This window comes from Lagopus leucura, unplaced genomic scaffold (genome assembly GCF_019238085.1).
Source record: "Lagopus leucura isolate 7727_CA_CO unplaced genomic scaffold, USGS_WTPT01 Super-Scaffold_73, whole genome shotgun sequence".
Taxonomy (NCBI): Eukaryota; Metazoa; Chordata; class Aves; order Galliformes; family Phasianidae; genus Lagopus; species Lagopus leucura.
Genome location: NW_024962252.1, coordinates 58,224,358 through 58,250,904, shown reverse-complemented (window position 1 = coordinate 58,250,904; position 26,547 = coordinate 58,224,358). Strand labels below are relative to the sequence as shown.

Below are 26,547 nucleotides of genomic sequence, written 5' to 3'. Positions count from 1 at the left end.
GCAGGGCACGGCGGCGGGCGCGGGCGGCGGCGCGCGGCGCGGGCGGCGGCGGCGTTCGGCCCTCCATGTGACGGGTGCGGCCCAGGCAATCGAGCGCGCTGCCGAGAGAGCGGGCCTCCGCACCGCCGGCGGGAGGTAAGTGGACGAGCGAGGGCCGCTCGCCGCGTCCGGCGGCGGGGTCCGGCGAACGGCGGGCACCCGGCGGTTCGCCCCTCATCTCGGGCGGGAGGGGAGCGGAAGCGCGCAGAGCCATTTTGTGCGAGGGCCGGCGCCCCGCGGGGAGCCTCCTACCCCGCCCTTGGCTGCGCCGCGCCCCGGCGCCGTCCGCCTCGGGGAAGGCGGGAGGGGGCGGGCAGGGCCGCAGTGGGGTCTGCGGCTGCGGCGGGCCTGGGCCGCGGGGCTCCGCTCAGGAGGCGGGGCTTGGCCTTGGGGAGGGGAGGGGCGGGCGCCGAGGCGGTGTGAAATCATCCCGCGGCGGAGCGTGAAGCGTACGTAAGTGCGTGTGTGTGGGGTTGTGTAGGGGGTATGCTTTTTTTCCCCACCCCCCTTCTCGCGGACGCCCAGAAGCTTCGCCGGGGTTTCCCCACAGCATTCATTTACATATCATTAAAGTAACTGGCAGTTACTTGAAGTATAATTAGGAAAGCAGCAGCTTGCTCGCATCTGATGCTTAACTACTTAGCTTTTTGACTTCTTTTTCCTGTCTAAATCCTCAACTGATAAAAGTTTTCAGTAAAAGCTGTGCAGGCTACCAGGGTTTCCAAAAACAAGGTGTGCTTTCTCCATTTTGGGCTTCTTGTGTTTAAACTGCCATAACAACCCTGATGAAATCCTATAAAGCCTCTGTCAGTGGCCATGTTCTCATTAAATACAGGGCGTAACTTTATATTGAGAAGATGCAGAGAGAATGAGATGTAACAGCTGACATTGCCCAAACAATTGTGGAAGTGCTTAGCTGGGATACTGTGGTTAAGCTGTTCATCATGTAAATGAACTTTAAAAGAAGGTTATATGGAAACGTTGTTTTCATTGTTTTTTTCATTATAGAAAATTACACTTACTGTGTTCTTGAAAAACATTTCAGAACTGTGTGGCAGAGATCAGCTCTTTTTCAGAGGGCAGGTGAGCGATGAAGAGTGCCTTACTGCGCAGCACTTGGAAAGCCACTGAGTTGAGTTTAGAGTGAAAGTTTCAGCTGTCGTGTTACTGACAGTAGTGCATAAATGTATGTCTAAGAAAGATAAGATAAATCGCTGTGACAACTGAGTGTTATGATCAGCCTGATGCTCATAGTGCTTCTGGAAAACACTGGGACTGACAGTACAGGTTCAGTCCATGCCAAAAATAAATTCCTGATCTCTTTTTCGAGTCACTTTAGATCCCCAAGTTTACATGGGAATTGGGGGTTGAAATTCACACATACAGGAAGAGCACTGTTACCTATCTGTATATGTAGTCAGCCTACGTTTTCCGAGATAACTTGTTGAATGCTGTTAGTAAACTTTTTTGTGGTGGTGTTTTTATATCTATCACTGCAAAGATAACATGTGATAGTAAAACTACCTTCTGTAATGCAGTGGCCTGTAACATCCAGCTTCCTCACTGTTGCTGAAGGATCTTCAATAGGTGGCAAGAGATAGTTTTGTTGTGAATATTGGAGTAGAGGTGTGCTGCTGATGTAGAGAGCTGAGTATTGGGATCTTGTGCTTACCCTGGACATGCAAGGTAGCCCAGGCTTAGACAGAACATCAAACTTATATTTTCTCCACACTTGTTGCAGCACTCAAGTGTTTGTAAGTTACATGCTCCTGAGCATTCATGAGCCAAGTATTTGGGCAAACTCAGCTTTTTTTGGCATTTGCATGCTTCTGTTACTTTTTGGAGGAACATGCAATTAAATAATTGCATCGTCTGCGCGTGATTTAATTGGTGCTAGTTGTAGTTGTAGCTTTCTTGAACATAGGAAATGGTGCTTCTCTCTGGCAAGGGCTCAGAATCACAGAATCGCTCAGGTGGGAAAGGCCTTAGAGATCATCAAGTCCAACCATGACCTAACCATACTGCCTAGCAATCTTCTGTTAAATCGTGTCCTTGAGAACCACATTCAAATAGTTTTTAAACACATCCAGGGATGGCAACTCATCCACTTCCCTGAAGAGCCTATTCCAGTGCTTAACAACCCTTTCTGTAAAGGATGCACTTGAATGGTGCTCATGTTTTCAAGGCTGGTACTTCCAAATACAGAAGCAGTGAAAGATTCCTAAACATTTTTAGTAAAATTGTAATTGAAGTAATAGGCGACTTAAATACAGGGGTCACTAGCATTCTTCTTCTAATTCTAAGTTATTCTGTATTGGATTGAATGAGTGAGTTGAGCACCATTGAGTTCGTATTTAGCCTCTTGAATATATTCAAGGTACGCGTTAAGTGAAGCAGGAGCTGTGCCAGAAGTTAAAGCACTGGGGAGTGGGGAGGAGAGGCCTTTCTATCTTGGGGAAGCACTTCAATGTCTGTCATGAAGGCTAGGAACAGGAAACTGCCATTCATCAGTGAGATTCTTTTTCTGCATGTTTTTAGAGCCATTCCCATGGATTCTGATGTCAGTTTCTATCTTATGAAGGGCTTAGAATCTGTTTCTTCTGTGTGCTCTGCTTGCTGTCTTAAGACAGTTGTTTTTTTTTTTTTTTTTTTTAAACTTTATTTGAAGGGAGTTCTGTATATTTATCAGTGGTTAGTAGGTTTGTGTAAGGTGAAGTGATGGTGCTTCATGTGGCATGTCTTGTGTTATTGATGGTAATGGGGCTCTTAGGATTTGTAGAAGTTAAATTAGTTCACTGGGTGCCTTTGTGAATATACTTTATGAATATGCTTTGTGTGAGTCTTTTTGAGAACAGTTTTTTGAATTGAAGTGCGTTGTTTTCATGAAGTTGTGCTCGTGACCAAGGAATTGGCCGCATACTTTTTCTAGTATGTATGAGTAGCAGCAGCTTTACAAACCTGTCCAATCTCAATGCTGTTTGCAGCTTTTTATTGGAAGGCACATTGCAAAGATGCATGCCTTTAAAGAAGTTCAACTTCCTTGTTAAATATGCTTTAATGCTGTACGTTTAAGAGTTTTTGAGGGCTTGGTTTTTAATGTTATTACTTGTTAAAAAACTGTGTGCAGGTGAGGAAGCATGTCCAGTAACTCAAGGAAGTGTGAATATTTAACTTAGCACAAATACAATCCAATTGTGGTACAAACACACAAGACAAATTAAATTTGATAGTGTACACCAGCCATTAACTGACATGCTACCTTCCCTAAAAATAACTGAGGGCTAAGTAACTGCTTAATATTTATTTATCACTATCTTAAAGGTAGTGTAAGAGTTGAAAGCACATAATGTAACCCAAACTTTACAGATGATTTTTACAATGTTCCCAAATCAGTTGCTTTATTCTAAAATGGTGCTGAAGTAGTAGTATTAATTGCTTTTGTAGTTGATGTTATCCCCTTCCTTGGGAAACATTGCATTAAATAGTTTTGGACATACAAGAAATGTCACTTTGCCTACGTTTATATAAATTGATAAAGTCTGATGTTTTGTTCTTAGTGAAGTTGAAAAGTATTACTAGTAGCGTTTTTAGATGCTAAAGAAAGCTTTGGCTCACTTCTAGGAAGTAGTCCACTGACTTTTTATCTCGATGACAACAGTAAACTTGTCATAGTTGTAATCTGGCTGTATGTTGTATGGAGCCAACATGTCAGTAATTTAGTATCAGAAATAGAGAAATGAAGAGTAGAAGTACAGGTGTCTGATGACTGTTTCATACGCAATAGTAACTAAACTAACGCTCCTTTTCCCCCCTTCAGAGTTCACAATGACGAATGAAGAACCTCTCCCAAAGAAGGTATGTTTAAAAATATTTGTGGCCCCCCTGCTCCCCCCGCCCCAGATAGTCATGATAACTTGGTAAGTTGTGCTTCTCCTTTTGCTCCACAGGTTCGTCTTAGTGAAGCAGATTTTAAAGTTTTGCCTAGAGATGAACTTATCCTAAGGTAAAGCATCAGTTTTGTTCTTTTCCTATGGCAACACTTTATTGAATTCTTTACAGAAGATGTAATGTACCCTTCTCTTGGTTTTCAGCACTCTTGTTCTGAAAACCGATAGCATTTTCACAGTGCATCTTTTTTTAATGCTTTCATACTTGAAATATTTTTATATGTAGTTTGTGTCCTTCAGGAAAAATTGTTTCCCCTCAAAGTCCTGGAAAGTGTTTTCTAATCCATAAGTAGGAGTTGTTTTTTCTTCACTTGCAGCTTTAGAAGTCAAGGTTGCATACATTCCTTGCTAGATAGCAAGTTATTTTTAAACATCACAAAAAGTAACTGCTGCAGGACTCTCCTAGTCCACACAGTTGTCTTCTCAGCACATTCAGGTATTAGCAGTAAAATGTCAAATTTTACTGATTAGCACACAAAACTTGCATATAGAAGAGCCCAGTTATGTTTTTCACCTTACAGAAAATTAAGGGTTGCCATGGAAAACACATCAATGATTCTGTCACATAGACCACTTGATTAAAGAAACAGACCAAGGCACAGGTATACAGAGCCTGTGTATCTGAATTTTCTGATTGATAAACAAGGGACTAAATGAATCTGTGGGTCATTCATTTATCTGGTAGAGTAGTTTGTGCATTTTGAAAAGCTTTAGCTCTTGACTTTTTGTGCATTGTAAGTTATTTGCATTATTACAGTCTCCTGAGGTGGTTAAATGTTAGCATTTCACAGATGAGTTTAAAGGGCTAAATTGTGTAGGAATGTAAGAACACAGGTCCAACACAGCTGGTACTACTTCTGCTAGCCAATACTGGAGTGACATTTATTCCATTGGGGATCAGCATCATCCTTCGTATGTTTCAAACTGGTCTCTGGCTTCATCTCCTCAATATCTATTCTTTTGGAGTGAAGAGGAAGGTGTTTACACAGAAAAATGCTGCTTTTGGGTGGTTTAGTTCTTGGGAATCTCTAACAGAAATTTTCATACTCAAGAATATCTCTGGGGATGTTCTTGATTGCTTTCTGCCTTAGAAGTTGATACCTGTTTATTAAAAGGAGAATACGGTGGAATCTGCCCAAGGAGCTGAAGTGTGTCAGCAAATAAACTGAGTTGGTGAAGAGACAGAAGGCAATGGACTGATGACAGCCGTGTTGTTATTGTCTTCCTCTTAATGTGAATGAAACAACTTCTGTACTCAGAAAGGCCTTATTGCTTTAAGGAGAGTAACTGTCCTTATGTAATGCCATCCTGGCCATGTCCATTTTGTTTGCGTTCAGCAGTTCTGCAAACACTCTTCAAAATTTCATCTATGTATGTAAAGGATTTACACTAATCTTGATTTTGTTCATGGCTTCATATGAAGCTGGCAATTACTGCACTTACTGCTAACTTCATTTGTAGGTTGGAATAAAATGTTACGCCATTATGCAAGTATCATTTTAATTGAAGGCATCTCCACTGCTTTTAGGCATAGAAAAATGTGCTGACCCCTACCACATCATCTTAAAATAAGATGGAGAGTGTTTGTGGGTTTTTTTCCCCACGCTGCAATGGGGCATATGCTTTTAAAATACTGGTGTGTCATCTATGGTTTGTTCTTACAGCTGATGTGTTATCTCTGTGCGAGTTGAGTTGCTAAACTGCATGTGTGGAAAATACTAATGCTTTCTGTCACTTCCTCTGTGTTGTGTTGAAACTTCACTAATATTTTCCACACAGCTTGTAATTGAGGTTTGCTGTTGCTTCCACTGACTGAAAGTGAGCAGGAGCAACAGGATTTGTCTGGCCTGTGGGGCATTTCCTTGTCTTGTTGCAGCTGTGGTATCACCTGTTTATCTTCTTCTCCTCTGCAGTAGGATAGCTCCTGTCAGTCTGGGAACAAGGAAGAGCCAGGAACATGATAGCAAAGCGCTCTGTAGATCGTAGCTTTAAAAAACTTATCTGAATTCCCTGGGCTGTTCAGCTTAGTGGTCAGTATGCTGAAGTGCCTATATTTACTCAAGCAGTGGGTGAAATACAGTGCCTTCACTGACTTCTACTCAGTGTGTCACACAGCCAGTCAGTTTTGGAATGGCTTAGGCTCAGCGCTGTTTCTTCCTTCAGTTTGGCTTCAGAAATGTTCTCGAAATGTTTTGTTGATACGGTCTGTAAATGTTTTGACTTTAAGAAAAATTGATAATTACTGTGACGTGTCAGGTATTTTTGTAGCTAAAGAGCTGCAACTGCAAATTGAGTTGAAAAGAAAAGGGTGGGCCAATGAACTGCTTGTTTCATGCAGATAATTTTAAATTTCTGTTATTTCATTTTCTGTTTGGATGCTTTTAGTAGGTTGTTTTAATGGTTTAAAAGAGGTCTAATTGTATGAAATGAACCTGCTTTGGATTTTTGTCTTTGTAAATGCTAGCTTTTTGGTTTGCCCGAAGGGAGGTAAAAGTTTCATCCCTGGAACAGAGTTTGAGATCTGTAGTTGTACCAGAATTACTGAGACCGTGTTCATGTACAACACTGAAGCTGCTTTAGTAGAAAGCCTCTGATTTTTGAACTTGATTGCCAGAGTTTTCTCTGTCAGTGTGGTGATCACAGGTTTATTCTGTACAGTTTCTTAAACATACTTTCAGAGGAACTGCTGCAATATTTGCCAGGTTTTGTCTGTTTTGACAGGGCATAGGTCATTTTGTCTTGAAGGTCATGTTTCTGGAGGAGCTGGGAGTCACGCGACTTGGAAAGTCCATGACATGTTCTAATACGGTCTCTGTTCTTTTCCAGGAATTGAGTTCTTGCTTAAATGCTAGGACTTACTGAGAGGTGATCTAGAGATGGTAGCTCTGACTTGTGTGGTGACCGCAGGCCGTGTGTTTTCTTTCTGATGGTAGTCTGTTACATCTGCCTGTCTTGTGTTTCAGGGCTTTGTTTTGCTCACTTTGTATAGCTCCTGTTACTGATCAACAGATCTCAGTTTTGACAGAGCTGTTGTTTTCAGGCTGTGAGAGAACTCTGCCAAGTAATGCTGCATTTAAAGACTTGCTTTTTTATTCTTTCATGTAATCAATTCATGCAAAGTACAGGTTCTTTCTGTGTTTGCTGTTTAGTAGACTATTTCCCTTTTTGAGGGCTGTCATTCTGACTGAATGCTGTACTTGCAGTGGTCAAACTATGAAACCTTTGTTTCTAACCAGAGGTGTTTTTTTTAAAAGCAGCTAAAACAATAAGTTTAAGGGTTTGGTGGGAGTGCTGCTACTCTCCTGCAGATCTTAAATGTGCTCATTGCTGATTCACCTAAAGATACATATATATATTTACTGCTAGAAGGAATCTTCTGCATGCTTTTGTGTTGCTCAGTGATGTGATCTCACATGCTGATATAGATCAGGTGCTTCACAGGCCATTTCTAGACTGCTTGTTTATGAAACCATTCAGGTCTTATAGTTTAGAGGTAAGAATGTTGTAGGTTGGGAAGTAGTTATGATGGGTCTGGCATAAAATGTTGGGGAGGAAAAGGGCAAATTGGGAGGGAGGGAAGAGAAACTGTCCATTTCTCTAGTGGCAATGTTTGTTAGGTGAGCTTATTTAACCTTGTGGAATGGTAATGGTGTGAAAAAGACATGCAGTCAGTAGTACTCCTGTGCTTCCCCCCCTAAATTAAACAAACAAAAAACCGCAACCTAAACGAACCCAATGGCAACAGCCAAACAGAAAGGACCAAAACAAAAGCAATAACAAAAAGCAGCAATGCACCATGCTTGTTGATGAGTCATGGTAAACTTTACTGTAGACTTTATTTGCTATTGTTGGTTTCTATCAAATGCAATGCTGTTTCTCAGTGTGAAGTTTTCTGAATCTGGATGCATCACATTAACAGCATAACTTTAAAGAGTTATTTAATTGGTTGGCTGTTCAGTAAATATGACCGGTATGGTCTTGCTTTAAATGAGCTGTAATAACTGCTTAACCTGGGCTGCAGGCTGTAGTGTACCACTGATAGATCATTCTACTTGCTCTGCTGTTCACTTGCTAACAGACGTGTATTATCCTTGTGTTACAACTTCTGTTACAGAGTTCTGTTTGCGTGGTTCCGCTTTGACAGTGAGAGGCTTCCTGGGTACTTAGCACAGATAACTAAGTAATAAGTCTGATTTGATTCTAGTGTTTGTCGAAAATGTTAGAAGTAGCTTCTAAGAGGTAAATTTTGAGTGAAAACAAAGAACTGTCTTTTATTGCGTGATTATCTCTTGATGTTTTCTGATTTTATAGTAATCATATAAGCTAAAAATTCAGGAATTAGATGCTTTGATTTTAATAAAAAAATATTTTTCTTTCTGCAATAGGTGGAAACAGTATGAAGCGTACGTGCAAGCTTTGGAGGGCAAGTACACAGACCTTAATTGTAAGTTAGCAAAGTTTCAAAATTGTGTGAGTTGCCTCAATGTTTTAAATGTTCGTGTAAAGCAGAGTGGTCAAACAATGTCATGTTAGTGTTAAAAATAATAAATGTTCATCATAAGTGCAATGTCATATTATTATTTTTTTCTAAGCAAAGTCCTTGTTTTTCCCAGTAGGAGTTTTCAGACTTTCCCAGTTTTTCAAGCAACTTCTTTTTCTTTGCCAATCTGAAATGACTTCTCAAAATTCTGTTTTTGCATTTGTGGACCATCAGTGCATGAACTGTTAGGCAAAAACACAACCCCACAGTTACCTCTATTTTCAGAATTCTTGCCGTGGTGGAAAGTTTTCCTCTATCAAAATACTGTGAATGTATGTGCTTTCTGTAATCTTACACAATTGTAAATCACATGGGAGGGAGAACAGTTCCTAAAGATCTAAAATGAATATCCAGCTGATTCTTTATCTGACTGGGTAATTTGAATTAACAATTTGAATGTCGATTTTATGTAATCTTTAAACTTTGGGCTGTACTTCAGTCTTTTGAAAGTGAGACTATTGGATAATTTCATCTTACTCTCAATTGAGAAGGTCTAAATGCATTTGGGAAGTGTCTGATTTACCAAGTCTGAAGTCAGTTTTGAAAAGTTATGTGAGCAGCTTGGGACTCTTCCTAAGTTTTCTGTTCACCTTGTCAGCCTCAATACCCAAAATCTTGGAAGCAGTAATTTTGAAGGGATTTCTTGTCAGTCCACGGATGTTCCCTCTTAACTCTGTTATGTCTCATCTATTGCCACATATGCAACAACAGCAAATTAGAAATAATAGTTCTGAAGCAAGTTGTGATGTTTATACTTAAAGCAGGTCTAGTACTTGTGTACAAAAAAAAAAAGGAAAAACATTAAAAAAAAAAAACCCTGACCTTAATTATTCCAGCTTTCAATCATAATATATTTGAAGGTAGCAGGGTAAATGTATTCTGTTTGTATCAGGCTGCTTGCAAGTGTTCCAGTTTTTGGATAACTTGGAACTGTGGCTTTCTTCCATATTTTGTATATTAATTTTTATGAATCTTCATGGATCAGAAGACATCCTTGTGTCTGATCTGTCATGTCTGAGGTTCTCCACTGACTTACTGTCACACTTAAAGTGTTGAAATCACTTTGAGAACTGATCACACGTGACACCACTTAAGACGTGGAATTTGTTACAAATGTCAGGAGAGTTTCAGCTTCCCCTGTTTCACAGTGCAAGCAATAGTGGTGAAGGATGGAGCAATTGTTTAATTAATCAAAATTTTATTCCTGTATAAAGCATGGGAACACTTCCAAATCTAGTAGTTAGGAAGGATAGCTGTATTTAAAATAGAACTTGTCAAGCTTTTTCAAGCACTTAATGATACTTTGAGCTCTTTGTTACTCATGCTTATAGTTGTGGTTAATTTAACTCTTTTGCTGCCAATGAATTTGACTGTCAGCTTTTTTTTTTTTTTTTTTTTTTTTTCAAGCTGTCTTGAAAAAGTGTTTGGGAAAGGATGCTTTAAAACCTGTGCTTTTTGTTGTATTAATTTTATCAGCTAATGATGTGACGGGATTGAGAGAATCTGAAGAGAAACTGAAACAACAACAGCAAGAATCTGCCCGAAGAGAAAATATTCTGGTCATGAGGCTGGCAACTAAAGAACAGGAGATGCAAGAGTGTACTGTAAGTATTTAGAAATAGGTGTTTTAGGCTGTTCCAGGAGTTAATGGAGAGTACTTATGCTGTGTGTTTCATGTATCTGTAGCATTATAGTTTCTGTAATTAAAAAAAGGCAGGGTACTTAAGCTTTCACTAAGTTAATAACTAACATTCTGTAAAGTGTTTTGTGTTGTTTTTTTAAAGATTGGTTATTTTGATTGATTTTCAGCAGCAGTTCTGCTTGGAAGAGCATTGTAATGCTCACTGTACATATTGACCATAAATGTTACTTATGACTCTTTGAATGCAGGAAGAAATTGAAACCTGAGGATAAGATTCATCATATTGGATTTTATTTAGAATTTTTCATGCTGATGTTTATGTTGTATTCAGATAACTGTCTTCTGCACCCATTTGGCTGGTTAGAGAGTGCTTTTGAAATGTATCAGATCTGCTTCTTGGATTTCTAATGTTCTTTGTACTGATGCCTTTGTTGTTGCTGTTGTTCTGTTTTCTCTCTCCTGTATTTCTGTTGGTCTTCTGTGTTTTGTTTTGGCTTCTTGAAACAACCTTTTGCCAGTTTGGGACTTCTCATGGTTTTGGATTATCTTAACTTCATTTGCATCTGCTTCTTTAACTGGCGGTTCCTGAGAGAGGACTGTAAAAAGCTTCTTAATGGTAGTTTTTGTAACATACTGAGAGCTTCTTTTAGGCAGAATATAAGCTCTCTGAAAAACCAGTAACTAGTTTTGTCACTTCTTGTTTTTTCCTTCTTTTATCCTTCCTTTCTTTTTTCCTGTAGGAGTCCTGAGCTGTCAGGTATTGCAATTAGTGTAAGATTTAGCCCTGTATGCTTTACTATCCTAAGACTGTAAGATGACAGACATTAGTCTGTACTGAGTATTTGTATAGAAAACAACAGAGTAAAAATTATTGTGCAGTGGTTAATAAATATATCAATGGAATTGAAGGGCTCTTGTGGATATTGTCTAGTCCAATCTACCAACTTAGAGCAGGGTCAGCTGGAGCAGGTTACTAAGAGCTAAGTCAGATTTTCAGTGCCTTCTGGAACGGAGACTCTACAATCTTTCTGGACACCCTGTGCAAAGCATTTTCTTATAGTTTAAATGGAATTTCTTGTATTTCATTTTGTGCCCATTGCCTTCTGTCCTTTCAGTGGGCATCAATGAGAAGAGCCTGGCTTCGCCTTCTTTACTCCCCCCACCAGGTATTTATGCACATTGGTAAGATCCCCCCTCAGCCCTTTTTTTTCCTCCAGGCTGAACAGTCCCAGCTCTCAGCCTCTGCTTGTGTGTCAGATGCTTCGAGCTCTTCGTTTTGTCCTTTATATAACCCTTCATTGGCTTCACCCTAGTATGCCCAATGTCTCTTACTGGGAAGCCCAGAACTGACAGTGCTCCAATTGTCTCACCAGTGCTGAGTAGAGAGAAAGAACGGCCTCCTTCAACCTGCTGGCAGTGTTCCTCCTAATATAGCCTGAGGTGAACATGCATATAGTTCAAAGAAGCATTGGAAGATTTCTTGGCTTATATTATCAGATGTTGTTTTCCCTGTAAAGTGACAGTAGCAAAATAAATTGTTAAATGTGAGCTGTAAAGCTAAGCTATAAGTTGCTAACTCATTTAATAGATGGACAAAAACTAGTCACCGTATCATAAATGAATGTGTCAAGTAACATATCCATAAAGTAACGTTCTTAATTTGTAGTGGTTTATTTGTAGTGTAGTAGTCTTAAGATTCATATATATGCAAAATATTCCTGTGGCACTGAATTATTTGTATGTAAACCTTTTCTATCACATCTTCAGTGTCTGTGTTGCCAGGTTTCTTAAAAATTGCAGGTAATTGTTTGCTGTATAATACCTAGTGACCATATTATTCTTAACGTATTTGGTGGGACAGCCTTTATTTGCACAAACTTAGCACATTTGAGTCTTGAAAATTTAAATGGAGAAAATTTAAAAGACTGTACTGTACCGTATTCAAAAGTAATAGTTTACAGATGTGGTTTTGCTGATTACCAAGGTGTAAACACTTTGCTACTTAAAATTCACTGGTCCTGTTTTAAATAGGATGTAATAGACTCTGTCTTGGTTCTCTTTTTAATTTTTACCCTTTTTTCATTAGTGACAAAACGCAGCAAAATCTCATCAGCTTATAAAAGTCACCAGTGTTTGCGAAGCTTTGCAGGCACGTGTGTCAGAGAAGCAATCACTTGATTATAATAATAATTGTTATGATTGTGATATTGAAGGGGCGTGATGGTAGTTGAGTGCATACTTCCTTTCTCTGTTGTGCTCTGTTCCCTGTCCGGTTGCAGAGTATATGGATTTCTTTTGAGGTAGGAGCTTACAGAGTTTGGTGTTGCAAACCTACTTTGTGTAGTTCAGATTGACTGCTTAAAGGACTGCTTTGTGGTTTATGGATTTGATATTTCAAATATCCCATCGTTCACAGCCACTCTTTTTTACCCACCTCCCACCCCTTTAAAAAAAAAAAGGCTGCTTATAGTAGGTAGGAAAGGACAGGTTAAGTATTGACTGCTGTCCCTACATAGAGCTTTACTTTTAGCAGAGATGGTGATTGTTACTTTAGGGAAGTGCTTTAATCCCCTCCTAAGATAATGCATAGCTGCTGGAGTAGACAGGCATTAGGAAGTGCTTGCTACTCAACAGCTTTTTGTGAAACAAAGAGCAGTAATGAACGTAAACTTGTAGATGTGGATGGATTTGTAGTACTGTGAAAGTAGTTATTATTAATTTTCTTCTGATTTAGATTACAAATTTGTTATTTTTTTCTTCATTATCACATTCCCTCCTTTCTGCTTCTTCCGTACACAAAGTATTTATATTCATGCTTACTCAGATGGCTTGTGCTTCTTGTCAAGCACTTGATTTCTGTTTAAGTACTTCATGTCAGAGTGTCTGTTCTTTGTGGATGTCTTCGGGCAGCCTTGCTGAGAGGCTTCAGCTGTTCTCTAGAATGTGAGAAGCAAAGTCTTAACTGAAAAAAAAAAAAAAAAGCCCACCCAAACTAAAATGCATGTAGCTTAGTGGAATACTTCAGCATTTTCTTGCCTTGAGTTTGAGCAAACAAGATTATACTGTAGTGATTCTGTCTGTGAAAATTCATCCCTATTTGTTCACCTTACAGACTTTTCAGAAGTATTATCAGTGCTTCAGGAATGTGAACAGTCAAGAGGTATTTTTAGGTGTTTGAGTGGACGTGACTACTTCTGTGCATTCAGCTCTAGCCTGTAATTGAGCTTTTGAACATAAATACAGGCAAACCTTTCCACCTCTTGCTCAAGAATATAGAAAGGAAGAGAGGCATGCTAGGGAGTGTTTGGAGGGGGCAAGAATGGGAGACTTGGATTGGCAAAGCGGGGAGGTAAATGGAATAAGGAAGTAGGCAGGATTAGTAGGTATGGGCTTGTTTTGGAACTATGATGGATCTGGAAAAAGTTGCTAGATCTGGGTAGATGAAAAGTCAGAACTCTGGAGTTACATAACTGGAGAAGACAATTGTGGAGGTATGGAGAAAACTGGAGGAATAAATCTTTTAAGTTTGGGGAAGGAATAGATGAGTTGGTCAGCTCAGGCAGATTTCTCCTGTGCTACTGTTTCAGAAATGACAATTGAGGTACTATGTTGAGCCCACCCAAACTCTTCCTGCTTGGCCTAGTCATGTGAGCTAGAGATAAACAAATTATGTGCTTTAAATAGTTGGCATTCAGCAGAATCATCCGGGTCATATTGAGCTTTACAGTTCTGACAGCAGTTTTTCACACTAGTGATCCAGGGAATCTGGCATTACAAGAGGTTAGGAGCTAGGGTAAGGCAAAGAAAATTTTTTTTCTCAGCGATGCCTTTCTAGAAATGGATTGCAAACCATGTTATTGTGGGGATAATGTTGCCAGCTGGAGGTTTGTCACTGTCTGCAGAGTTCTGTTAAGAAAGTGGTTTCACTTTCTGCTAGTAATAGCTCTCAGAAGGACAGGTTGTGGAAATACTTACATTAGCGGAAACATCAGAAATGTTAGTGGGTATATATAGGGCCACTTAAATGATCAGAGGGCTGGAGAACCTCTCCTATAAAGAAAGGTTGAAGGAACTGGACTTCTTTAGCTGGGATAAGAGAAGGCTCTACAGGGACCTCAGGTACCTTCCAATACCTGAAGGTAGCATATTGGAGGGGGAACAGGAAGGGCTGTTTGTAAGGGTGGATAGTGATAGGACAAAGGGGAAAGGTTTTAAACTGAAACAAGGGAGGTTTAGGTTAGATATTAGGAGGAAGTTTTTCACTCAGAGGGTGGTGATGCACTGGAACAGGTTGCCCAAGGAGGTTGTGGATGCCCCATCCCTGGAAGGCATTGAAGGCCAGGCTGGATGTGGCTCTGGGCAGCCTGGTCTGGTGGTTGGCGACCCTGGACATAGCAGGGGGGTTGAAACTGGATGATCATTATGGTCCTTTTCAACCCAGGCCATTCTATGATACTGTGATAACAGTAAGTTAAATGAGCAAGACTTTGCGCATTCCGCGCCACCCCGCGAGGTGAAATCTCGGGGGGGGGGGCCGCCGCAATCTATACAAGAAATATTAGGATAATCTGAATTTGGGCTTCCTTTTTATAAGTAATGTTTATATGAATGGGTTCTTGACTACGTATTTCTTGAAAGTATTTTTTTACTCCCTTTCTGTTTCTGAATACATAGAAATTTATCTATTTAATCAAACTTTTTAAAAACAATTCTATTTCAAATATTTTTTTTCTCAAGTAGATAAATATACATTGATTGTATTAAATGAAGTTAGTTTGAAGTATTTCATCCATTTCACTGGCTTTAGAATTACGTATATATGAAAAAGAATCCAAATATCAGTGCTATTTATACATAAATTAAACATCTTCCTAAATCAGTAAGTGACTCTGAGGTCACTGCTACACATTTTTTAGGAGTTGAACAGTATCTTTATACTTTCTTTTCACTGTTGCTGCATGGAAGCTTTTCATGGAAGTGGTTAAACTGACTGCTACTGATTGTGCTGTGCTGTAAGCAAAGCGAAGAGTAGGGAGCAGCTTAACTCTTCCCCTTGATTTGCTGGTAATGGCCTGTACTGTTGTTCATTTTAACTGCTGCTGTCAGCCTGGTCGGAAGATTTGTGTGCAGCAGAAGGCAAAACCCCTGACTTTGAATTAATGTTTCTCATTCAATCTGTAAAGTCAGTGTGTAAATGTACCTCTAGGTGACCAAGAAATGTGTAATAGGAGGAGCATCATAAATTGCACTGAAGAATGGTTTCTTTGCAGGCCAAAATAATTTTACTTACTAGCTGGAAGAAGATTTAAGAAACTTTCAAAAAATATATTAATCCAGTATAAGTACAGTGAAGTTTTGATCAATAAGTGCACTATATTTAAAATAAATTGTTATAAGAATTCCAGGTGTAAATATAAGACTGTTTCTAGGGTTTTGCTTACTGCAAGAGGATCAAATGAGTCTAAACTTACTTAATTGATTTGAGTGGCTCTAAATGATTTTTTTTCAAGAAGAAAAAGATGGCAACTTGCTGCATAGTTACCATGCTCACAAAAACACGTAGGTATTTAGAAACACCTTTCAGCAGATACGTGAAGATACTACCAACAGTAACCTCCGTGTGTTCTAGAATAACTTTAATTGAAATTGTATGGAAATCAGTCATTCTAAGCAGGCAGCTCTTCATATAAATATTTTTCTTTGGAAGTATGCAAGCAGTTTTAAAAGTAAAGGGAGAACTATAATGTTCCAGTAGATCAGGCACATGTTAACTGGTGTATAGAAAACAGCTTGAAACAAAAGAAAAAGATCAACCTTGAAAGTAGTTTTGAAGGCCTTGGCAGGATTGGGATTGGGAGACTGGGTGAATATGCTTACTGATAAGGGCACAGGTGGGCAGAAGTTGTTTTCATTCTGTCCTTAACAGGTTAGAGCGTTGTAAGAAGGCAAGTTTCCTTGATGTCGTCTTTGGAGTGGCTATTTTTAATCCTATCTATGTGATCATATGCGTATGGAATTATGTATAAATAAATCTCTTTTCTTATTTTGTGCAGAATCAGATTCAGTACCTCAAGCAAGTCCAGCAGCCTAGTGTTGCCCAACTGCGATCAACAATGGTGGACCCAGCCATCAACTTGTTTTTCCTAAAAATGAAAGGTGAACTGGAACAGACTAAAGACAAACTGGAACAAGCCCAAAATGAACTGAGTGCCTGGAAATTTACGCCTGATAGGTAAACAAAACAAATACTCCCCAGTCAAGACTTCCCTGACAGTCCCACTACGAGAATGCTATGGTGGGACAGCCAAGTACTCGTTTCCACACCAAGACTCAGACGTTTTGAGGCAAAAGCCACATTCTTATACTGTCCAGCTTGTAATGCTTAATGTAAAACTTACCAGATGAACCTTGTGTTTCAGCTTTTTTCTCCCCCTTTGCTTCAGAGGCCTGACGGCGTCGGACTATTCTGAAGAAATTGCCATCTCCGAAAAAAAAATATTTTCTAGAACACGTAGACATTTGCAAAATTGTTCTATTTGAAGAAAATAGAGGGAAAAACAGAAGTCTTAAGTCTGTGGCACACTGTGTCTACAGACAGTTTGGAGGAAAGAACCTAGAGATTATAAATCATGAATTGAACATGCAAAATTCCCGTAAAATGTAGAAGTGGAATATGCTTCGCTCTTAACCTTGAGCCTAGTGACTTAGAGACACTAAGTCAGTTTTCCAATAAGACTGTGGACTTCCTGCTTGTTCACTGAACTGCTGGGTCAAAACTCGATGAGGTGAATTTTGCATTAAAGAGTTTACTTGCTAACCACTTTTGAATAGCCACGAGAGTGCTATTTGATATCACGTCAGTGGTAGTGTACACATTTGACTGTTAAGCATTCGGGCTCTGTAACACCTGACGGAGCCTTAAGTCAATGTTGCTAAATAATGAACTGTTCTGGATGGTTGGTAATGCTGTGGACGCCTCAAAATTAGGACTGTACAAGAGCGTACATTCAATCCAATTGCAAGTTTAAAGTTGTCGGAAGCAGTATATATTTGATCACAACTAGCATGTATAAGAAAAACTAGTTGTGATAAGTATTCCGCTGCATGTTTTCATGCAGAAGTGAGATTTTTTTTGATCTTCTATATTAACTGATCTCAAATGCTCTATGCGGAAGGCACACAATGACAGCTGTCTTCAGTGTTGGTGGGGTGTTTTTATTCCTTTGTACACCTGTTTTTTTTTGTATTGCACTTCTATATAAAATGTGCCTTGAAATAGTTGTAATATATAGTTCAAGGAACACTATTGGTTATATTGTTGTACTGTGAAACTCCTGGGATGAACGAGAATCAAACAGGTTGTTGTTTCTGCATTGTCTCGTTCTCTGAATTTAAAAAAAAAAAAAAAAAATTAACAAAGCACAAGAAGTTAAATGCATGCATTTTCCTTGGTGGAATCAGTGAAGGAGCCTTTTCTACTCTATTGATGCCTCTGTTCTGTTGTCCCCAAGCAACAAGGGACAGCTGGGAGTGCAGATCTGAGGTGTGTAAAGTGAAATGCAGATTTGATACAGCGTTTGTATATTTATTTTTTATCTTGGCAAACTGAGCTCTAGTACAGTAAGTTTTTGATTTTTTCAAATCAATTGGGTGACACTTTATGACTGTCTGATTCTAGTAAATGCAGTTTTAAGTTAAAAAGAGATTCAGCTGTCACAGAAGGTGATGTATTCTCTTTCAATGATTTTAACTAAGGTAATGTTACATATTTTTAACTTAAAAGTATCACCTGTGCTTTAGATGGATTAATATGGGATTGAAGATTAGTGTACTTGTGCAGATTTATTTTTTTGCATGAGTAATGATTTAACAGCAAAGAAAAACATCTAGAAAAACTTTTAAGTGATTCATCTGGGATTATTTTGCTATAGCAGAGTCTAAGATTTTAATGATCTAGCAGCAAAACAGAGGTAAGACTTGCATTAATAAACTGTTAATGTGTTGCCAAGGCATTTGTAAAGCTTACTATGTGTTGATAGAGACATGCCGTGTAGATTGCTTGTTTTATGTGTAGTTCAGAAATGATTTAAATGCCGTTAAGCACAGGTTGGTTGGTTTCCTCTAGTTCTCAGACTCTTAAATGAGACACGAGTAACTATTACCAGTTTCCTTCAAGCAAAAGTATCAAATTTTTGTCACTTCTGTAGCTACGTTGTGCTTTAATGTGCATCATCTAATTTTAAATCACAGTGGTGTGAATGTGCATACTGAAATAAGCAGTAGTTGGAGTAGAGAAGATTTAGATTTATTTCCTGGTATAGAATTGAAGCTATTTTCATGACTGCTCATAATTTTTTAAAAAATATTTCTGAAAGGGCAAAGAAATTGTTAATCATGTAAACCATTCATAGAATTTTTAGTTCTTTGCCCTTCTTCCCCCTCTTGGTTTTAATTGCCCTTCCTTGTACGCAACCACTTATTTCATGATATCTGACCGAGTATCTAAAAGAGCTGATGCTTCTATTGACATCACCAGCTTTGTGTGTTCTTGAAGTAATATGTTGATTGCAACACTAAGCAGTATTAGGTTCTGGACCTTAACCAAAGATAAGAGTGCACAGTGTAATCCTTACTAATGCCTAGAGAGAGAAATAGAAGGGCATATAATTGAGGGGATGGCTTTGTTAAGCTGTTTGAACCATCATTATGCATACAATGTACGTTTGAATTAAAAATCAGTAATATCAATTGCAAGAAGCTTAATACTACAAACAGTAGTTTTCTGAAACTTAACCACTTAATTCTTCCAGGTTTTGTTGCATGTATGTTCAAGTGGATTTGTGAAAACAATGCCAAGTTTAGTTTTAAAGCTATTAGGAATTACATTTTATAGTTACTGCATTTGATATTCTTGCATGTGTTGTCTTCTGTGTGAATTGCAAGGGAAGGCTACTTGGTGCCATGCTAACTCAAAACATCTGGAAAAAACTTGATGGAAAGAAATAGCATTATAGGTAACTATGCAAATTTCTATACAGGTAATAAATATTTTACATTTTGGCAGGAATTACATGAAGGAATTAATGAGATTTTTAGTACTGTCCCGATGTCCAGCTACCTGGTACTTCTAATTCTGCAGGTGACATTGTTTTGTGGAGAGAAAAAACAGTAATGACTTCAGCACTGTGAACTCCTTAAACTTGCAGTGAATGATGAATACAGTAACAAGGATTTGCAAATGCCTAAAAATCAATACACATCTGCCTAAAAGCTTTTGGGGGTACATCACATTGGTCATCTCCAAAGCAGTCCTCCTTCTTTGCACTGAATGAACATCTCTAAGAAAACTTGCATCTTGTGTTACATGGATTGTATTAGCTCAACACAATTTAAGCTTCAAGGACCCGACATTGGACATCACATCAAGAAAGAAAACAGGTTGCTGCCTTTAGCAGAGTTGCAGGCTTCCAGGACTTTATGCAGCCAGATTCCTTCTGGAGCAGCCCATCTGAAAGATTTGGGAGAGTCAGTTGGAAAATGTTCAGTGAGGCAGAGTTTGCAGAGTTTAAAATTGTTTGAGGCTTGAATGTTTAAAAGGTAGTTGATAAGAAAATTACTATTTTAAATTCTTTTTTATTGGTTGTATTGGTTACAGGAGAGAAAGAACTATGGCTGTGAATCACAGTAGTGGAAGTTTCCTATTTTTTTAATCCTCAAAATTTCTTTCTTTATCACTTAAAACTTAAATGACCTTCTTGCTCTTGGAAAGTAGTACAAATCCTGCCCTTGAATTCACAACAAACCTGTTCATGGCTTATATTTTTTATTTTTTTAGATATTTTTTGCTACAGAGCTTATGCTTCTGTAGAAAGAGATATTCATTGTGTTGCTGAGTCTTGTGAAAGAACTGATTGTGATCACTGTTCTGATTTTGGCAGACAGTTTTGAAGGACTTGAACCCTTTTACGGAGTCAGCCATATTGCCTATATATTAATTTGCATACTACTTCCTATAATGCTTTACAGTACAATTCTATTCGTGAAGATTAAAGATGTGATGTTACCTATTTAGCAGAGAATATCTTGAAAGTTCAGAGTACCTTTTTCTGCCCACTTCTCGAAGAAACTGGATATTCTAAAACATTTATGATCTGAACCTGTCATTCTAAATGAGTGTTACGGCTTCCTTAATTTCCTGCCAACTTTTAACTGCATTTTGCTTTCTCTTCATTGTGTAACATGTGCTTAGCAAAAGCTGACTATAGGAAGCATGAAACACTGTACACTGCTCTACACTGTACAACTGCAGATGGAGTTGAAAAGCAGACATGCAACTCTTCTAAACATTCAGAGGAATGTCTTAACCTCTCAGAAAAAAAAAACCTGATGTTGCTTTAAACATAATGCTCATTTTTTTTTTTTTTTTTTTAATATTTTTCCCCAATCTTGTTCTTAGTTTTACTTGTATGATAAAGGAAGAATTTAATGGTTCAGTTTACACATTTTTTTTAATGCAGTGTTTAATCTTTAAAATTGCAAGGCACATCTTTAATCACTTAACTCAGTTGAGAATTAGCACATGCAAGATTGTGCGGACTGATAATCCAGATTTTGGTATCGAAAAAGAGCAATGCTTGTTCACATTTACAGTAATAAAACTTGCCTTCCGCTTTATGGGACACGGACAGAAGATCAACTGACGCTGGAACAGCACGTGGTAATATAGGGAGATTTTCTGCTATGACAATTATGTTGAGACATAATGTTATGTGAATTGTGACATGCAGAAATTGTATCTCCTTTTTGTCTGTATTTGTGATTGAGGAAGATTGCAGAAGGTTTTATATTCAATTTGTGATAGATTGGTTCTTTCCTTTGCAGCCAAACAGGCAAAAAGTTAATGGCGAAGTGTCGAATGCTTATCCAGGAGAATCAAGAGCTTGGAAGGCAGCTGTCCCAAGGACGTATTGCACAGCTTGAGGCAGAGTTGGCTTTACAGAAGAAATATAGTGAGGAACTTAAAAGCAGTCAGGATGGTAAGGGATTTTATTAAGAAAATGGAAGTTGCCTTGCACTTCTGCTAGCTTAATTTTCTGATGATATGGATACTGTAAAATCTTTGCCAGAATTAAAGGGCAACATCAAGTAAAATGTGACTGTTGTAAGTCTATTGGTGGTCTTAATTTAATTAAAAAAAAAAAAAAAAAAAAGCCACCAAAAACTAGAATAGAGAAACTTTAGAGTACTTGTGGGATTTGCAGCTCCCAGTAATGCGAGATTTGAACATGAAACTACTAGACTTTGTAGGTCTTGCTATTTAACATGGGATATTAAGGTAAGCATGCACTGAAAACAGAAAGCTTCTTGTTAAATGACTCATTTTGTAATTACTTGAAGGGGAAAAAATGTGTAAGAAGAACAGAAGTGCAGTTTTTGATTAAGTAACTCAGATTAATTAAAATGTTCTGTTATTGTATTCGTAGTCCAAATTTTACAGCACTGTGAACCTAAATTGGAATTAGCTGTAATCTCTGGCCTCTTATATATTTTAAATGGTGGGGAAATGCGAACTTTAAAAATCTTCAGCAGAGAGTTCAGCCTAGATTCAGTGTTCTTTGAGATGCTTGATGAAAGTACTCGAAGTTTGGCAGATAACACAATAGATGATTTGATTATTACACTTAATCTTGAGACAGGCTAATTAATTAAATCCAGGCATCTTTGTTTCACACCTGGCATCTGTAAGATAGCATGGGCATGATTTGGCATTTGTCTAATATATCCTGTATTCTTTAAAGATTTCTGCTCGGGTGCAGTATACTAAAGTAAGCTGCAGAACTGTGATGTTCTTAGGCCCTGGCTTCTACCTCATATAAACAGTGACGATGATAATCCTGACATTTTCCTAGTGGTTTTTTTCATAGTAGTGGGCATTTAATTTTGATTTTTACAGCAATAGGCAGTTTGCATGTTATTTCCTCAGTCATGTGAATATGCAGTTGAATTTGGGCTGCAACGTTTATCTTTCAGGTCAAATTCTTACTGGGCCAAAATGCAATCCCAGTTGTAAAGGAGTTTTTTTCTTTGTACATAAGTACTTTGTGGAATTAACAACTTCTGTGGGTTATAAATTCAACAAAAGTTTACCCTTTTTCTTTGTCACACTACACGAGATTAAATGTATTAAAAGCAGTCAGAGCTGACATTTCCTTGAAATGTGACTAAAATTTTTTTTGTTACTGAGTAAATTTTTGTGAGTATTCAGAACTATCAAATGCAGATAAGCTTTATGGTCACTCTTAGAGTATTTCAGAAATTCCTTGCGCTTCAGTAAAAGTAGATATGTTAGAATCTCCTTGCAAAATAGTAATTATTGGAATTGAGCTGCTTTCCATATATCTTCTTGTCCAGAAATGAATTTCTTCTCATATATCCAAAGTCATAAATATAACAAGTATAGTTGGCAGTTTAACATTTCCTTCAGAGTATCAAAATGGTGTGCATATCTAATGATTGAAAGAGTTGGTTGAGTAACTTCAGCATAAGATACTGCTACAAGATTTAAATTTTCTTGTCTGACGTGCAAGCTATATGTGGGTTATTAAGTATTTGCAACACATGTGTTTTCTTTATTTAGAATTGAATGACTTCATCATCCAGCTTGATGAGGAGGTAGAGGGTATGCAGAGTACCATTCTAGTGCTTCAGCAGCAGTTGAAGGAGACTCGCCAGCAGTTGGCGCAGTACCAGCAGCAGCAGTCCCAGGTCTCCAACCCAGGTACCAGCAGGACTCCATCTTCTGAGCCTACAGACCAGGGAGAGGCTGTGGGTAAAGACTGCAGCCGTCTGGCTAACGGACCAAGCAATGGTAGCTCCTCCCATCAGCGGACGTCTGGGCCTGGATTTTATAGGGAGGGTAGCAGCACAGAAGATGACTTCCCGGCTTCTCCAGGGAATGGTAATAAGCTGTCCAACCACTCTGAAGATAGAACTGGTAGAGGAGGTGGTAGCTACATAAACCAACTCAGTACTGGGTATGAAAGTGTAGACTCTCCCACTGGCAGTGAAAACTCTCTCACTCACCATTCAAATGACACAGACTCCAATCATGATCCTCAAGAGGAGAAAACAGTAAGCATGAAAGGTAACAGAACTGCGGGTTCTCGGCATGTCCAGAATGGTTTGGACTCCAATGTAAATGTGCAGGGTTCAGTTTTGTAACATTTTTCTGCAGCATTTTTATACAGTGTCATTTAAATTGGGAGAGGATACTGTTCAGAAGCTGTTATTAAATTAGTGCATACTTGTCACAATTTTTGCCTTTTTGTGGATTTCTTTTTGCTTCAATACCTCTGCCACTTTGGGAATTTTAACAGTTAATTACGTTGAATGTTGCTAAAAGGACATTTGTGTAGCTCAAGTTATTTTTATATGAGTTAATGTGAAGTTGAAATGGAAATTCTTTCCATAAAGTATAACATAAATGATGTCTGTACAAATCTGTGTATATCTAGAACCTGTGCTGTGTAAGGGCATTCTTACTCATACTGTTATACTTAACACCACCTTTGAGATTTGTCATAATATCTGTGGGTTTATGACTGCCAAGTTTGCCCAGTACAGTAGTTTTATCACTAAAAGATGGACTTGCTGAAGGAGTCCTTTAGTAGTTTCAGTGTTAATTACAGTTTTTCCCACCATACATCTGTGCATTTTCTCCTTAGGTGACCGAATGTTTATGAATTGTGTGCATAGTTACTCAGTTTTTAAGAACTGTTGTATCCTGTTTATGCATATTGCTCTGTGACTCCAATATTATCTTACCTGTACTGACCAAACCTAAATAAAAACTTTTAATAATGTAATTTCCTCATTGTTCTCCATTGGCTTACACGGCTTACTTGTATGGGCTGTAATACTTCTTAAATTGAATTTGTTTCTGTGCCAATCCTGTCTAATACAGCTTATGCCAAGTACCTGTGCTTATAACTATCATGTTGATTTCAGGCCAGCCTTTTAGTATTTATTCTACGGAGATTTTTTTCCTTATTGATAGATTTAAAAAAAAAAAAAAAAAGACAACTAATAAAAGCAAGCTTCATAGTTAGAACCTGGCTCTTATTAAAACTTGGGAAGTATCCTGGAGGTAAATGTACAAACTAAATTATGACACTTCAAAGAGGTTGAATTACTTAAGATGATACAATTTTTGATTAGTCTACATGAGGGGAAGCTTAGTGAACTGACTTTGCAGGTGTTGCAAGTGGAGGGTAGGGGGGGAGCACACTTAGACTGAACAAAAGCAAGTTATGAATTTCTCAGACTTGAATTTCTGGTGGTTTTTGTTCACTGGTTTGTGGTGGTAGCAATATGCAAGGTAATGAAAAGGGTACTGACTTCAGTAAGTGCTGTCCAAAGGGCAAAAATGAAAGCATTTAACTACTTTCAGGTGGACTTAAATCTGGTTTCAGCATTTTCCTAACACAATCCTGCAATTACCAGGCAGCTAATGCAGTTCTCTCACATGCAATAAAAAACTGGCAGTGAATGCTGAAACTGTTGCTTGAAAGCAGTATTTCTCTAAAGTTAGGAAATACTTGGGTGTAACTGCAGTTTAGTCAATAAAATCATAGATTATAGAGGAGCTTCCAGGGTATTAAATGAGAACTAGCACCTGTAGTATTACTGTCCACAAAAAAATGTAATTAGTTGCAACTGTTAGTAGCCTTTGTGTATGCTGGAAACATACTAGTCTATGTACTAATGCTACTTTAATTTCGTAGAGCTTAGATGTTTGAAACAACTTGGCAGTCACTGGAGGCATTAATTCCATTGGCAATAACGTCATGGGTTTTTTTTTGGAATGTTACTTCAGCCCTTATTACCTGAAAAATGGCTGTTAATGGACAGTTGAGCATATAGAAATTAAGTGACATAAAAAAAAAAAACTGGCATCTAAAGTAATTTCTGGTGTACAAAAAGTTCCCTAATTTTCATGTGTATATTGTACTTCAGTTACTTTGTAGCTATTGTAAGTCTAAAAGGATAGTAATAATAAAATGATAGTAATAGACAGTTCCAATTACTTGATAATTGATATGGTACAAAGCCTTGCGAGAGTGTTGGTGGTTGAAATCTACCTGAAATATGGAAGAAACTCGTTGAGAAGATGGCATCTAGGATAAGGAATTAGATAAGAATTATTTTTGGAGTTGAAGTAATGGCTATTGTACTGTAAGGGAGGGGCAACTTTTCACTTAAATGTATCAGTTATTGTGGGAAATCAGGTCTTAAGTTCGTGAAGATCTGAATTTTCTCAAGAGCGTGTGGTGCTTTTAATAGTTAAAAAAAGAAAACAAAACCATACAACTTAGCTAAATAGCTGGAAAGTTAGAAATGCAAATGATAACTGCATACTAAGCATTGGCTTAACTTGGAAAATAAATGCAGGGCAAGAAAAGCCATTCCATTTGTCATTCTCTGCTTAAAAGTTACCTCCTAAATAAGCAGGCTGGGATGTTACATTTTTTTATCAATAATTTTTATTTTAAATGAAAGCATAATTTAAAACCATCATGTAATTGGCTTGCTTTTTTGCAATGCTTGCTGTAAAGCAGTAGTGAAATGCAGTATAATAATACACAGATAAATTTAAAATCAATAATGTTCACGTTCTGGCTGTCCATACATACAGCGTATGTTATGGCTGTTAATAATCCTGGAGATGACTGTCGATACATTATTTTCAGTTTTCAGGAAAATCCTGTTTTCAGTTTGATTTTGGTTAAGATTATTCATCGTGTGTTCATTAGATTTCTAGAGTACAGCTGGCTGATAACTAAACATTAAGTTTGCATGGTGTTCTAGGGCCCTTTAAAGGGCCATTGAAGGAAGAACTACCATTCTGTACATCTGTGCATTACAATGCACTTTGATTCCCTTTGTGGAGCTCTCCATGCGGGTTTGCTGGTAAATTCCAAGATGAGGTAAGTTATTCTAAACACAGTCATTCAGACTTCACCCCTTCCATTGTTTTTTGTTTGTTTATTTGGTCCTATAAAAGATCTCTGAACATAAGTGCTTATTTAAATAAGACTAAAAAGCAGAAATAGTTGTTTGTGTTAGCAAAGATGTTTTCCCCGATAATTTGAATTGAACTTCATCTAGTGTTAGTCTTGATTTTACAGAATGCTTCATAACTTTGAGGGAAGGATTCTCTTCTCTGGCCCTATGGGAGAACTAATTTTTCATGTTTTTTTGAACTCTTTTGCACTTACTATTCAATACTGATTATTTTAGCTGATGGAATTAAGGTGCACGAAGCATTCTCACGAGCATTAATGGCCGTGCATGATGGGAGAAAATGGATATTGGAAAAC

The 26,547-nt window shown here is 38.1% G+C and overlaps 1 protein-coding gene across 3 annotated transcripts; it reads left to right on the top strand.

Annotated features, from left to right (window-relative positions):
* The first annotated feature begins 48 nt into the window (after window positions 1–48).
* Window positions 49–24,033, top strand: LOC122186120 (WT1 associated protein). Of its 3 annotated transcripts, XM_042882528.1 has the most exons (9): window positions 49–135; window positions 3,857–3,894; window positions 3,987–4,042; window positions 8,372–8,430; window positions 10,003–10,130; window positions 11,284–11,334; window positions 16,222–16,400; window positions 21,050–21,204; window positions 22,806–24,033. In XM_042882528.1, exons 2-9 carry the CDS (start codon window positions 3,865–3,867, stop codon window positions 23,387–23,389), a joined length of 1,242 nt encoding a protein of 413 aa, XP_042738462.1. In that variant the 5' UTR covers window positions 49–135; window positions 3,857–3,864; the 3' UTR covers window positions 23,390–24,033. The 3 variants fall into 3 exon arrangements, with proteins under 3 accessions (XP_042738462.1, XP_042738469.1, XP_042738479.1); XM_042882535.1 differs by lacking the exon at window positions 11,284–11,334; XM_042882545.1 differs by lacking the exons at window positions 11,284–11,334; window positions 21,050–21,204; window positions 22,806–24,033 and adding an exon at window positions 16,612–17,305.
* Window positions 24,034–26,547: the final 2,514 nt, after the last annotated feature.

Coding starts and splice junctions, on each gene's coding strand:
- LOC122186120 (XM_042882528.1), top strand. CDS start 3,865: ATGACGAATGAAGAACCTCTCCCAAAGAAG. Junction 4,043..8,371: donor AGAGATGAACTTATCCTAAG/GTAAAGCATCAG, acceptor TTTCTGCAATAG/GTGGAAACAGTATGAAGCGT. Junction 10,131..11,283: donor AGGAGATGCAAGAGTGTACT/GTAAGTATTTAG, acceptor CTGTCCTTTCAG/TGGGCATCAATGAGAAGAGC.